The 15,558-nt window shown below is 46.6% G+C and overlaps 1 protein-coding gene across 1 annotated transcript in view; it reads right to left on the bottom strand.

The window, feature by feature from the left end:
- PPP2R1A (protein phosphatase 2 scaffold subunit Aalpha) overlaps positions 1-14,215 on the bottom strand; it is a 44,856-nt gene extending 30,641 nt beyond the window's left edge. The window contains exons 1-4 of the mRNA XM_088470948.1: positions 14,033-14,215; positions 10,433-10,523; positions 8,296-8,396; positions 5,989-6,221 (exon numbers count right to left, since the gene is read on the bottom strand). Coding sequence (XP_088327074.1) covers positions 5,989-6,221; positions 8,296-8,396; positions 10,433-10,523; positions 14,033-14,110 — 503 coding nt within the window. The 5' untranslated portion in view covers positions 14,111-14,215. The remainder of the gene's footprint in view (positions 1-5,988; positions 6,222-8,295; positions 8,397-10,432; positions 10,524-14,032) is intronic.
- Between the last annotated feature and the right edge of the window lie 1,343 nt (positions 14,216-15,558).

The following is a 15,558-nucleotide window of genomic DNA, read 5'->3' as shown; positions in this document are numbered from 1 at the left end:
AGGGCAGCACAGTACAGTGTGTTACTATCCAGCACAGTATAATGAGGGAAGGGCAGCAGAGCACAGTATAATGAGGGAAGGGGCAGCACAGTACAGTGTGTTACTATACAGCACAGTATAATGAGGGAAGGGCAGCACAGTACAGTGTGTTACTATACAGCACAGTATAATGAGGGAAGGGGCAGCACAGTACAGTGTGTTACTATACAGCACAGTATAATGAGGGAAGGGCAGCACAGTACAGTGTGTTACTTTACAGCACAGTATAATGAGGGAAGGGCAGCACAGTAGTGTGTTACTATATAGCACAGTATAATGAGGGAAGGGCAGCACAGTAGTGTGTTACTATATAGCACAGTATAATGAGGGAAGGGGCAGCACAGTACAGTGTGTTACTATACAGCACAGTATAATGAGGGAAGGGCAGCACAGTACAGTGTGTTACTATATAGCACAGTATAATGAGGGAAGGGGCAGCACAGTACAGTGTGTTACTATACAGCACAGTATAATGAGGGAAGGGCAGCACAGTACAGTGTGTTACTATACAGCACATTATAATGAGGGAAGGGCAGCACAGTATAATGAGGGAAGGTCAGCACAGTACAGTGTGTTACTATACAGCACAGTATAATGAGGGAAGGTCAGCACAGTACAGTGTGTTACTATACAGCACAGTATAATGAGGGAAGGTCAGCACAGTAGTGTGTTACTATATAGCACAGTATAATGAGGGAAGGGCAGCACAGTACAGTGTGTTACTATACAGCACAGTATAATGAGGGAAGGGCAGCACAGTAGTGTAGTAGTGTGTTACTATATAGCACAGTATAATGAGGAAAGGGCAGCACAGTAGTGTGTTACTATACAGCACAGTATAATGAGGGAAGGGCAGCACAGTACAGTGTGTTACTATACAGCACAGTATAATGAGGGAAGGGCAGCACAGTACAGTGTGTTACTATACAGCACAGTATAACCAGGTCAGGGCAGCACAGCACAGTATAATGAGGGAAGGGCAGCACAGTACAGTGTGTTACTATACAGCACAGTATAATGAGGGAAGGGCAGCTCAGTACAGTATTTTACAATACAGCACAGTATAATGAGGGAAGGGCAGCACAGTAGTGTGTTACTATATAGCACAGTATAATGAGGGAAGGGGCAGCACAGTACAGTGTGTTACTATACAGCACAGTATAATGAGGGAAGGGCAGCACAGTAGTGTGTTACTATATAGCACAGTATAATGAGGGAAGGGCAGCACAGTACAGTGTGTTACTATCCAGCACAGTATAATGAGGGAAGGGCAGCACAGTACAGTGTGTTACTATACAGCACAGTATAACCAGGTCAGGGCAGCAGAGCACAGTATAATGAGGGAAGGGCAGCACAGTACAGTGTGTTACTATACAGCACAGTATAATGAGGGAAGGGGCAGCACAGTACAGTGTGTTATTATACAGCACAGTATAATGAGGTAAGGGCAGCACAGTACAGTGTGTTACTATACAGCACAGTATAATGAGGTAAGGGCAGCACAGTACAGTGTGTTACTATACAGCACAGTATAATGAGGGAAGGGCAGCACAGTACAGTGTGTTACTATACAGCACAGTATAATGAGGTAAGGGCAGCACAGTACAGTGTGTTACTATACAGCACAGTATAATGAGGGAAGGGCAGCACAGTACAGTGTGTTACTATACAGCACATTATAATGAGGGAAGGGCAGCACAGTATAATGAGGGAAGGTCAGCACAGTACAGTGTGTTACTATACAGCACAGTATAATGAGGGAAGGTCAGCACAGTACAGTGTGTTACTATACAGCACAGTATAATGAGGGAAGGTCAGCACAGTAGTGTGTTACTATACAGCACAGTACAGTATTTTACTATACAGCACAGTATAATGAGGGAAGGGCAGCACAGTACAGTATTTTACTATACAGCACAGTATAATGAGGGAAGGGCAGCACAGTACAGTGTGTTATTATACAGCACAGTATAATGAGGGAAGGGCAGCACAGTACAGTGTGTTACTATCCAGCACAGTATAATGAGGGAAGGGCAGCACAGTAGTGTGTTACTATATAGCACAGTATAATGAGGGAAGGGCAGCTCAGTACAGTGTGTTACTATATAGCACAGTATAATGAGGGAAGGGCAGCACAGTACAGTGTGTTACTATACAGCACAGTATAATGAGGGAAGGGCAGCACAGTACAGTGTGTTACTATATAGCACAGTATAATGAGGGAAGGGGCAGCACAGTACAGTGTGTTACTATACAGCACAGTATAATGAGGGAAGGGCAGCACAGTACAGTGTGTTACTATACAGCACAGTATAATGAGGGAAGGGCAGCACAGTACAGTGTGTTACTATACAGCACAGTATAATGAGGGAAGGGCAGCACAGTACAGTGTGTTACTACACAGCACAGTATAATGAGGGAAGGGCAGCACAGTACAGTGTGTTACTATACAGCACAGTATAATGAGGGAAGGGCAGCACAGTACAGTGTGTTACTATACAGCACAGTATAATGAGGGAAGGGCAGCACAGTACAGTGTGTTACTATACAGCACAGTATAATGAGGGAAGGGCAGCACAGTACAGTGTGTTACTATACAGCACAGTATAATGAGGGAAGGGCAGCACAGTACAGTGTGTTACTATACAGCACAGTATAATGAGGGAAGGGCAGCACAGTACAGTGTGTTACTATAAAGCACAGTATAATGAGGGAAGGGCAGCACAGTACAGTGTGTTACTATACAGCACAGTATAATGAGGGAAGGGCAGCACAGTACAGTGTGTTACTATACAGCACAGTATAATGAGGGAAGGGGCAGCACAGTACAGTGTGTTATTATACAGCACAGTATAATGAGGTAAGGGCAGCACAGTACAGTGTGTTACTATACAGCACAGTATAATGAGGGAAGGGCAGCACAGTACAGTGTGTTACTATACAGCACAGTATAATGAGGGAAGGGCAGCACAGTACAGTGTGTTACTATACAGCACATTATAATGAGGGAAGGGCAGCACAGTATAATGAGGGAAGGTCAGCACAGTACAGTGTGTTACTATACAGCACAGTATAATGAGGGAAGGTCAGCACAGTACAGTGTGTTACTATACAGCACAGTATAATGAGGGAAGGTCAGCACAGTAGTGTGTTACTATACAGCACAGTACAGTATTTTACTATCCAGCACAGTATAATGAGGGAAGGGCAGCACAGTACAGTGTTTTACTATACAGCACAGTATAATGAGGGAAGGGCAGCACAGTACAGTGTGTTACTATACAGCACAGTATAATGAGGGAAGGGGCAGCACAGTACAGTGTGTTATTATACAGCACAGTATAATGAGGGAAGGGCAGCACAGTACAGTGTGTTACTATCCAGCACAGTATAATGAGGGAAGGGCAGCACAGTACAGTGTGTTACTATCCAGCACAGTATAATGAGGGAAGGGCAGCACAGTAGTGTGTTACTATATAGCACAGTATAATGAGGGAAGGGCAGCACAGTACAGTATTTTACTATACAGCACAGTATAATGAGGGAAGGGCAGCACAGTACAGTATTTTACTATACAGCACAGTATAATGAGGGAAGGGGCAGCACAGTACAGTGTGTTACTATACAGCACAGTATAATGAGGGAAGGGCAGCACAGTAGTGTAGTAGTGTGTTACTATATAGCACAGTATAATGAGGGAAGGGCAGCACAGTACAGTGTGTTACTATACAGCACAGTATAATGAGGGAAGGGGCAGCACAGTACAGTGTGTTACTATACAGCACAGTATAATGAGGGAAGGGGCAGCACAGTACAGTGTGTTACTATACAGCACAGTATAATGAGGGAAGGGGCAGCACAGTACAGTGTGTTACTATACAGCACAGTATAATGAGGGAAGGGGCAGCACAGTACAGTGTGTTACTATACAGCACAGTATAATGAGGGAAGGGGCAGCACAGTACAGTGTGTTACTATACAGCACAGTATAATGAGGGAAGGGCAGCACAGTACAGTGTGTTACTATACAGCACAGTATAATGAGGGAAGGGCAGCACAGTACAGTGTGTTACTATCCAGCACAGTATAATGAGGGAAGGGCAGCACAGTACAGTGTGTTACTATCCAGCACAGTATAATGAGGGAAGGGCAGCACAGTACAGTGTGTTACTATATAGCACAGTATAATGAGGGAAGGGCAGCACAGTACAGTGTGTTACTATCCAGCACAGTATAATGAGGGAAGGGCAGCACAGTACAGTGTGTTACTATACAGCACAGTATAATGAGGGAAGGGCAGCACAGTACAGTGTGTTACTATACAGCACAGTATAATGAGGGAAGGGCAGCACAGTACAGTGTGTTACTATACAGCACAGTATAATGAGGGAAGGGCAGCACAGTACAGTGTGTTACTATACAGCACAGTATAATGAGGGAAGGGCAGCACAGTACAGTGTGTTACTATACAGCACAGTATAATGAGGGAAGGGCAGCACAGTACAGTGTGTTACTATACAGCACAGTATAATGAGGGAAGGGCAGCACAGTACAGTGTGTTACTATACAGCACAGTATAATGAGGGAAGGGCAGCACAGTACAGTGTGTTACTATACAGCACAGTATAATGAGGGAAGGGCAGCACAGTACAGTGTGTTACTATACAGCACAGTATAATGAGGGAAGGGCAGCACAGTACAGTGTGTTACTATACAGCACAGTATAATGAGGGAAGGGCAGCACAGTACAGTGTGTTACTATACAGCACAGTATAATGAGGGAAGGGCAGCACAGTACAGTGTGTTACTATACAGCACAGTATACTGAGGGAAGTGGATCCAGGCAGTACAGCACAATACCATATGCAGAAACGTATATTGAGGTTAGTAGATGTACAGTAAGAAAGTAACAGTATAGCATTATGACATAGCACACTATAATGGAGCAAAACCATACTGTATCACAACAGTACAACGAGGCAGGTGGATCTATGCAATACAGCACCACATTGTGACATAAATCACAGTATAAATGAGATAGACAGATCCAATGAGACTTCTACTACAGCATAGTATAGTGAGGTAATACGATCCAAGCAGCACAGTAGTGCTTAAACATAGCACAGGATAAGATGGCAGTAGGATCAAGTCAGTGCCATATAAAACACTATTGTGCAATTTTAGAACATGCAGTACAGTATTATACACCATAGTATAATAAACCCAGGGGATCCAAACAATACAACACAATATACAGAGGCAGATGGATCCAGGCAGAAGCTACTCATATAGCACAGTATTATAAAGCAAGACTGCTAAATCAGCACAGTATTACAACATACAGAACAATAAAATTAAGCAGACAAAAAAAGGATAACAAGCAACGATGACCTGGAGTTAGATGGCTGTGTGAGCGTAGGAAAACATGTAAGGTTTGTGTGAACTGTGGGGAGGTAACCGTGTAAAATAGTTTACGGAGGTTATGTGGGTGTATCTGGAATGCGATAAGCTCCCTGATGGGGTGAGGTTTCAGAGACTGCTTGAAGTTTGAGGGCTTGATTAAAGTATCGTTGGGCAAGGGAGGGTATTTCATAGAGTGGGTGCATCCTGAAAATAGTCCTGTACTGGTGAATGGGAGCAGATAGTGTAGATGAGAGGCACATATCTTCTGCAGAGGGGAGGGGGCAAGTTGGGAGTTATTTTGAGATGAGATGCAAACCAGTGTTTTATAATTATTATAATAGCACAGTATAATGAGGCAGGATAAGCTGTACTGACTAGAACATACAGCACAGGATAATGAAGTGGCACAATATATTCTACAGAACAGCAAAGAGAAAGGTGGAGTATTATTTACCCATTGTGGGAGATAAACAGTATATAATAAGCATTCCTTCAATCACCTTGCCAGCCCATGATGTAGAGGTATTTATCAATGCTTTCACTTACTGTCTGAGTTCTGCTTTGACAGTACTGGAGACCCGAGGATAGCATACGCTGAACAGGCCGCAAGCAGATGTGCGAGAGGTGAACCAGTCGCCACTGGCCAGGCGCTTCAGCAGGGGCACAAAGTGCGCCTCCAGGTCCGAGGGAGAGTGCTCATGGGAAATTGCTCGCAGAGATTCCACAGCCTTGTCCCTCACCACGGTCTCCTCAACGGTCGCTAGGCTCTCTAGGGGAGGCTGCGAGACAAAGGACACGGTCAGAAAGGTTCACAACCACAGACCAGCTACATGGTGAAATGTCAGGAGCAATTGTCATACAGTTATGGTAGTACATAGGAACTGCATTACAGAAAAAAAGTTTTTTTAGTTACCTTACTATGTGTGAAATGCAGCAAAATCCTGCTAGACCCAACAGGGGTCAGGTGTTTGCCCACATCCACCTAAAATCTTTCTGCACATTGCTCCCTGTACGGTTGCACAGGACAAGCTACAGGAGGAAGACTACAGAGACAGCCTCTGCTGAACACATACATGGGTCTTTAACCTGAGTACTGAGACCAACCTGCGAGAAGTCAGAGTCCCTACTTTCTACACAGTGGGGTAGAATGCACAGTTTGATTTCTAACATGAGGACTGTGTAAAAGGTCTATATATTTAGTCTCCTACAGGATGGTAGAACCTAAAGAATTTTTTTGTCCCCGTCACAGGTTCTAATCATTTATGCATTTAAAGCAGAGCAACCATCGGCACAGTAACCATACATAACAGTACCTCCACTTCTCTTGTCCCTCCTGCTAATTTTATGGAACTAGAAATCCAGTATGCAGTGTCAGCAATAGTTCCACAGCTATAGGACACCTTCTGTAATGTGAAGTTTGACATTTTATGGGGAATTCTGCCGCGGGACTTACTGCAGGCTTTTAGCTCCCAGGTTAAGAGTCCAGAGCTATTTACTGCCCGCAATAAGCCACAATGGGGCACGTAACGCGGATTTCTGTTTGTGCTTTAGGAGGGTGCGACCAGAAATCCACATTAATTGCACAATCAGGGTTTACTGCACGCAACAACTGCATAGCTCTGGGCACTTAACCCGGAATCGATGCCTTACTGTGTATTAGCCGCAGAATATCATTGAACAGCTCCGGGCACTTTAACCCGAGAACTGAAAGCCCATGGTAAGTCCATTGGCAAACTGAATTTCTCCCTACATTTGTCCACTGGTGGAGAACAATTCATCACCATAATTAAAGAGGACAACCTGCAACCCCAGATAGATCTTAAAATCCTTCATTCATTCTTTGCAGTCCCGTTTGTACCTGGGAGGCTCTCTCCTACGTCACAGCCCCCTCTACGGCTTGACAAGTACATTTGTAGCTGTAGGAGAATCCACCTTCCACGCCAAACCTTTACGCCATGGACTACAACTGAATCGCATCTCTACTGATCATATAACAAGCCTCTATGGATGTCTGAACAAAGACAACATGTGTAATTCACTCCCCCCCCAACCTTCCGCAAAACTCAATAAAACTTCTATTTATTAACTACAAGAAAGTCTGCTGATTCTGCCTCCTCACCCACCGGTTTCCTGAGCACAAAGTGTTAGCAGAGGAGGTACATACTGCCGGAAAATAAGATGACGCGTGATCTACAAAGGGAATCAACAAAAAGTACAAATACCTGGAACAACAGAAGGCGGCCACAAACACAGCTTTGTAGACACTAACAGGCCACAGTCCAGCGTCCTCTTCATGCTCTGGGTGGAATTCAATTGTTTGAATCCCCCTTCGCGCCCGGCAGAGCTATTCAATTGCTGCTGCTGTCGGGCTGGATCACCTGCCAGCGCTTCAGCTCACACCATGCGCGAAAGTGACCCGTTTGGACGCCCAAACGGCACTTTCGGTGATCGCGCCCAGCACTCTGGTCGGGTGTAGTCGTTTCACGGGGATAAACCCAACATCCTTGGGCGCGATCGACGCAAAGATCGGTATCAATTGAATAATAACCCTGCGATCTGCTGTCACTTTAGACAGGAGATCCGGTGCGATAAGACAATTGAATTCCGCCCTCTGTGTTGAGGACAAGCAGTAAAACTGGCCTGTGTGGCCAGTGATGCACTGTTTTATACCAAAGCATCAAGTGAGAGAATAACCAGTGAATAAACAAAATATAAGAATGCCCCATCTTGTAAGACGGGTATATATGGCAGAGGGATATACCAACATCTGACATTTATCAGGGAAACCCTCACTACTGCTATAAACCCTGTCCGATAGAAGAGACGTAGGACAGTAGTCTCCGTACCACCTACCAATAAGCAGTGTACGAACTCCGGTCCCCCGACCAGCGAAGTGAAGGTCCCCAACTGCTCAGCCAATGCCAGAAGGACTTCATCTTCATCATAGATCGTGTCTGCAAGAGAAGGTGAAAGATCCACTGTGAGAACGAGGTTTGATTCTCTTCAATCTCTTACACCTAAATATTAGACTTGTTCGACCTATTAATTATATTACGGCATAAAAATAACAAAAACATAAAAACACGTGGTTCTGATTAGATTAGTACTACTACCGCAAAGTGTCAAACCCACGGCCAGATGGCCAAAATCAAAGCTCCAATGCTGAGCCAGAATAGACGGAAGTCATGTTACGGATATAGAAGCCGGAGCACACGTGACAACCTACGCAGAAGAGGCATTAGCACCCCACAAAACATATGGTGTCACAGGAGCAGCTTCCCACACAATATCATCACAAATAATTCACTGCTGCGCTCAGTACCTCAAGCTGTATCAGATAAAAAAGCCGTACCGCAGCGAGATTCAGAGGGCGACTGGCGCCAAAATCTTCCTGCATCCTCATTACAGAAGCCTCACATCACTCCTATGTGCTGTTAGAGAACCCTGCTCCCATCATTCTCTTACCTGTACCCGTATTAGAGAAGCCTCACATCACTCCTATGTGCTGTTAGAGAACCCTGCTCCCATCATTCTCTTTCCTGTACCCGTATTAGAGAAGCCTCACATCACTCCTATGTGCTGTTAGAGAACCCGGCTCCCATCTATCATTCTCTTTCCTGTACCCTTATTACAGAAGCCTCACATCACTCCTATGTGCTGTTAGAGAACCCTGCTCCCATCTATCATTCTCTTTCCTGTACCCGTATTACAGAAGCCTCACATCGCTCCTATGTGCTGTTAGAGAACCCTGCTCCCATCTATCATTCTCTTTCCTGTACCCGTATTACAGAAGCCTCACATCACTCCTATGTGCTGTTAGAGATCCCTGCTCCCATCATTCTCTTTCCTGTACCCGTATTACAGAAGCTTCACATCGCTCCTATGTGCTGTTAGAGAACCCTGCTCCCATCTATCATTCTCTTTCCTGTACCCATATTACAGAAGCCTCACATCGCTCCTATGTGCTGTTAGAGAACCCTGCTCCCATCTATCATTCTCTTACCTGTACCCGTATTACAGAAGCCTCACATCGCTCCTATGTGCTGTTAGAGAACCCTGCTCCCATCTATCATTCTCTTTCCTGTACCCGTATTACAGAAGCCTCACATCGCTCCTATGTGCTGTTAGAGAACCCTGCTCCCATCTATCATTCTCTTACCTGTACCCGTATTACAGAAGCCTCACATCGCTCCTATGTGCTGTTAGAGAACCCGGCTCCCATCTATCATTCTCTTTCCTGTACCCGTATTACAGAAGCCTCACATCACTCCTATGTGCTGTTAGAGAACCCTGCTCCCATCATTCTCTTACCTGTACCCGTATTACAGAAGCCTCACATCGCTCCTATGTGCGGTTAGAGAACCCTGCTCCCATCTATCATTCTCTTACCTGTACCCGTATTACAGAAGCCTCACATCACTCCTATGTACCTCTGGAGAACCCTGTACCCACCTATCAGTTGTTTCCTGTGCCCGTTCTATTCCTCACATCAGGACACAACCCTGTCGTAAACATTTATTTCCACCCTAACAGTTACGCTGGCTGGCAGGTCATCTGTACTCACCTCTTACAGAAAGAGCACACTCTAGCTACAATAATGCTACAAGAATGAGTAAATCATTAATATACATCTTGTCAGTAAGTCGGCATACTAATGTCAGCATTGTTATGTCCACATACATATAGGTCACCATATTTGTTGATAAACCATATGTATTCCCAGCATACACTTTCTGTATTCCCAGCATACACTTTCTGTATTCCCAGCATACACTTTCTGTATTCCCAGCATACACTTTCTGTATTCCCAGCATACACTTTCTGTATTCCCAGCATACACTTTCTGTATTCCCAGCATACACTTTCTGTATTCCCAGCATACACTTTCTGTATTCCCAGCATACACTTTCTGTATTCCCAGCATACACTTTCTGTGCCCATAAACCAATGACCTGTTAATTCTCTTCATGCCAACACGAGAAGCACTTACCGGTCAGGAACGGCAGAAGCTCACTACGTGTCCTCTCTACACCCAGAGCCAACGCGATCGTGGAGAGCTTCTTAATACTGTTCAGACGGAGCTGTAAGACAAACCAATTCAGGCTTAGATCTTCTGGGAAAGGACAGGTGACCCAGTATACACTCATTACCACCTTACACGGACAATATAACGGAACATGCTACAGATGTGTCATTTTATCAGTATCCGCTCTTACACGTCTGGATGAAGTGAGACATCTTCTGGGCAGCTCCCAGTAAACATGAGTATTAATGAGTCCCATGTATGTATTTGTCATGCTCCTGAGTCACCCTCCTTGGCACAAAGCTGCCGGCTTTCATCACAGCTAATTTAAATAACACTATATTCAAGTCTGCTATATGTCAATTTTCCTCAGGGTGTACTATTACCATGTTCAGGCGGCATGTTAGGTACATTACAAACTTCTGTGATACCCAACCCGGGTCGAGACTCCGTGCAATACCCCTTTTACACCAAGACCCGGGTGTCTGACTCAGTGGGCGGAATTCAATTGTTTCCAGCCCCTATTGCACCCTACGTAGTTATTCAATTCTTGCTCCTGTCGGGCGCGATCAGCTGCCAGCGCTACATTTCAGCTCGCAGCCCCAGGGGGATGAGAGCTGAAATGTGCGAAAAGTGACCTGTTTGGGAGCCCAAACATCACTTTTCGCGATCGCGCCCAGCACTTTGGTCGGGTTTAGCCGCTTTACGTGGCTAAACCTGACCTCTATGGGCGCGATCAGCGCGAAAAACGGCAGCAATTGAATAGCGGCCCGCGATCTCCTGTCACTTTAGACGGGAGATCCGGACCGCGTAATCAATTGAATTCCGCCCAGTATTTGAAACACGTTTCCAACCCAGATCAGACCCCTTTTATACCGCAGCACCGATCCGAGCCTGCAGTGACCTGGCCCTTCCAGCGTTGAAGTGGACGCTTGGAGATGATGTAATCTCCAAGCGCCGCTGAAGCTGCCCAATGGGGGATCAGCTAGGGTCACTACCCTGGGCATCACATAAAATACATGGAACATACTTGGAAAAAGTGTATGAAAACCTGTTTGATTGCTCTGTGCCACTTGTGCAATTACCGCCGAGTATAATTTCACACTGGATTCTTCATTGATAAGTCAGAGTTCATTACCTAATAAACTAAACTAACATGTGGAGACGCTGGCATTCGTTTTTATAGGTCACCGAGAAGAATTGCATTCAACCTGGGGAGTAATAAACAACTTAACTAATGTTTCTCCCACACACATACATATCAAGTTGCAGGCAAGTTACCATTGTCTTTATACAACTACCTTCAGGACAGCGGTCCTTAACCTTTTAGCGCTTGTATCTCTTCAGTGTACAGACATTTCTTGTACCTGTCGGCAATTATTAAGGGTCTCAGTCACCAACAAGTTTTATCATACGCAACGAGTGTTAAAATTCATTGCGTATGATAATGGTGCTCCAGCCAATCAGCTCCCAACTGTCACTTTTCAAACAGATGACAGCTGGGAGCTGATTGGCTGGAGCACCATTAAAGATTCATCAGTCGTTGTGAATGATAAAACTCGTTGATAAATGAGGTCCTTAATATGAAAAATTTGTAGTACAAAATTAAGCAAATCGGTATAAGTAGTATACCTCATGGTTATACCCACCATCCTAAAATCCAATATTAGAAAAAAAAAAAAAAAGCAGCAACAATCCCAACCTTAATGAACAACATACATAGAGCAGAACTCAACTGTTTCAGCGCGCCCAATCTCCCGTCTAAAGACACAGGAAATAACGGGGCGCTATTCAATTGATGCTAATTATCGAGCTGAACGCACCCATAGAAGTCGAGTTAAGTAGCGTAAAACAGCTACTACACCTGACAGAAGTGCTGGGCGAGTTTGCATAAAGTGCCGTTTGGGTGCCCAAACGGGTAGCTTTTTGCGCATTTCAGCTCGCCAGCCCCAGGGGGTGCGTGCTGAAACGCTGGTGCCGGCAGCTGATGGCGCCCGACAAAAGCAGCAATTGAATAGCTCCGTCGGGTTTGAAGGGGGAGCGCAAACAATTAAATTCCGCTCCAAAAGTACTTCCCAAAGTTACTTTACGCACATTAAAGTGCAACATACTAACTCAACATAACACTATTAACCTCCACATCGTCACACAACCTCCTTACATCCATACAACATATTTATCACAACACCAAAGGGAGGAGCATGTGACAAAATCTGCTTCACCACACAAACACCAATCGTCCTTGGGACGCGACACGAGTGCTGGAACACGGATTAAACACGCACTGTACAAGTAAAACTGTCAGTTTATGAAACTTCAACATGTGGCGTGTCCAGGGTGTACCAGTTAGCCCTGGTAAAGCCATCCCTGGTTTAGAACAGCACCGTCACCTTAGCTGCATCAGCCGTAAAAGAGTCCCAAGTGCTACACTGCAGCAAGTCACCGAATACAGATCTGCAATTAAATCGCTTTTTTATGTTACGGTAATTATTGGGCGCCCAATGTTGCGATTCAATGGTTTTGGGCAGCCATTGTGGCCCACTCCGTGGGCAATTAGAGAGTGTTTAGCCATGTGAAACTACTAAACCCATCTAAAGTCCTCTACAGCAGCGACGGCTGCGTGGGTGCTTAGGTATCCGCCACAACAACTCACCGCCAGTTGGATGCCAAGTTGGCGCATTGAGGGTTAATAATGACTAGGCCCCACAGCGAGCTGTCCTGTCCCCGGATGTCATCAGAGATCTAGGTGATCTATTTACTAATGGTGCGTACACACTGGGCGATTAAAGTGGACGACTGAACGATAACGATATCGTTCAGTCGTCCACTTTATCGTCCATTTTTAACACAAAAAAGATGAACGATGACGACGACGCGCGTTCCCGCGGGTCGTTCGTCATCCTCGTTCATCGGGCTGACATGCAGGCCAACCTGACGACCTCGTCAGGTTGCTGCATGTCAGGGAATGGGTGAGAGAGCCTGGCGCTGAACGATATCGCTAATGATATTGTTCAGCGGCTGTGCTCAATGTCATGAACGACATTGAGCACAGCCTGCCGGGGACACACTAGACGATATCGCTCAGGGAGCATATCGTCTAGTGTGTATGCACCTTAAGCCTTGGATGGAGATGAAGTAGACGGAGATAAGAGTACCAACCAATCAGCTCCCAATTGCCATATCACAGTCTGAGTTTGAAAAGTGACAGTTAGGAGCTGATTGGCTGGGACATTACTTCCGTCCACTTTATCTCCATCCAAGGCTTAGTAAATAGACCCCCTAGTTAAGTGTACGCTGCCAAATAGACGTGACACCCCCCCAATGTGGCGTTATCCTGCAAATGTGGGCTGTATACTTCAGTCTCTCAGAAGTGGACTACAAGTCCCAGCATGGCATAGACAGGTTGGTGAGTGGTGCAGAAACAGAAGTAGCCCAGCAACACACACAGACTGCCCGGGCCTGCTGCTGGGACATGATCTGCCCCACATTCCACTATACAGACACCCCCCACCCCCAGCAATGGAGTCACACTGCGCCCGCTGCCCCTCCCGCCCCCGGGGCCCTCACCTGCACGTCCTCATTGCGCAGCTCGTCGATGAGCACGGCGATGGGATACAGGGAGTCGTCCCCGTCAGCCGCCGCCATCTTGCTTCTTCCTATCAGTTAAGAGACGAGCGAGGGCGAGTGACTGAGAGAGTGAATGGGGCGGGCGCGGGGTTTCCCACACTGTCACGCAGGGGTAGGAGGCTCCGCCCTTGGCGCTAGCGTCAGTGTTTATAGCGACGCGCTGACCAATAGGGAGAGGCACTGCGGCGTCCCTTAGACGACCGTTGTCAGGGGAGAGGCGGCGTGGGATGGTGACGAAACGCAACGAGGACCGATCAGCCATTGTTAGTGAGGGCAGAGTGGGCAGGTGACTGGATTTCTGTTTATGTTGTAGGTCGGATAACAAGAAAGGGCAGCAGGTACTCCTCTCCGTGCTTTTGGATACGGGAATGCAACATGAGACCCTCCAGCTGCTGTGGAACATCACAGTATACCCTACCACTGCAGGGATGGGGAACCTCAGGCCCGGGGGCCGTATAAGGCCCTCGGAATCATTTGGTCTGGCCCTCTGAGCTTTTTCTGTTGGCCTCATCTGGCTAGTAGGGTGCCTAGAATGGCACCCTACAGCCAGAATCTATGCTGCAGTGCCGCCTGGAGCGTCCTTAGGATAGTCACACTACTGCCCTTACAGCTCGGTCACACTACTGCCCTTACAGCTCGGTCACACTACTGCCCTTACAGCTCGGTCACACTACTGCCCTTACAGCTCGGTCACGCTACTGCCCTTACAGCTCGGTCACGCTACTGCCCTTACAGCTCGGTCACGCTACTGCCCTTACAGCTCGGTCACGCTACTGCCCTTACAGCTCGGTCACGCTACTGCCCTTACAGCTCGGTCACGCTACTGCCCTTACAGCTCGGTCACGCTACTGCCCTTACAGCTCGGTCACGCTACTGCCCTCACAGCTCGGTCACGCTACTGCCCTCACAGCTCGGTCACGCTACTGCCCTTACAGCTCGGTCACGCTACTGCCCTTACAGCTCGGTCACGCTACTGCCCTTACAGCTCAGCATTGCTGTAATCACTGGCGAGTGTGGCCTCTGCCTGTGTGACGTCGTGCAGAAGGGGGCGTGGCCTGCACTTGGCCTGCAAATAATGTTATATATATCAAATGGCCCTCAGCAGAAAAGAGGTTCCCCACTCCTGTGCTACCACATATTTGGCATGCCCTAATGCTTAGGTCTAGAACAAGGTGCTTTACCGGACCTCTGACATCACAATCGCATGACCGGCGACAAAAGGCGGAGAGGCAAGGTTCAAAACAAAGTTACAAAAGTGTCCTCTTGAGGGCTCGTTTCGCTCGCCACACTTCGGGCAGGGTGGCATGCTCCCACGCCACAGGTTTATCTTCCCCCTCTATGCAGGATGACCATAGGTGGTGTTACCATTGATAGTTGCCATTGATGGCAAAATAGCAAGTAGCCATAGATGGCTACAAACTATTCAATGGACGACCATCGCCTACCCTACAACATGACCCGTTCCA

Source organism: Taudactylus pleione, unplaced genomic scaffold (assembly GCF_031769625.1).
Source record: "Taudactylus pleione unplaced genomic scaffold, aTauple2 ptg000108l, whole genome shotgun sequence".
NCBI lineage: Eukaryota > Metazoa > Chordata > Amphibia > Anura > Myobatrachidae > Taudactylus > Taudactylus pleione.
Note: the sequence above shows the minus strand (reverse complement) of the source record. Positions and strands in the feature narration are given on the sequence as shown.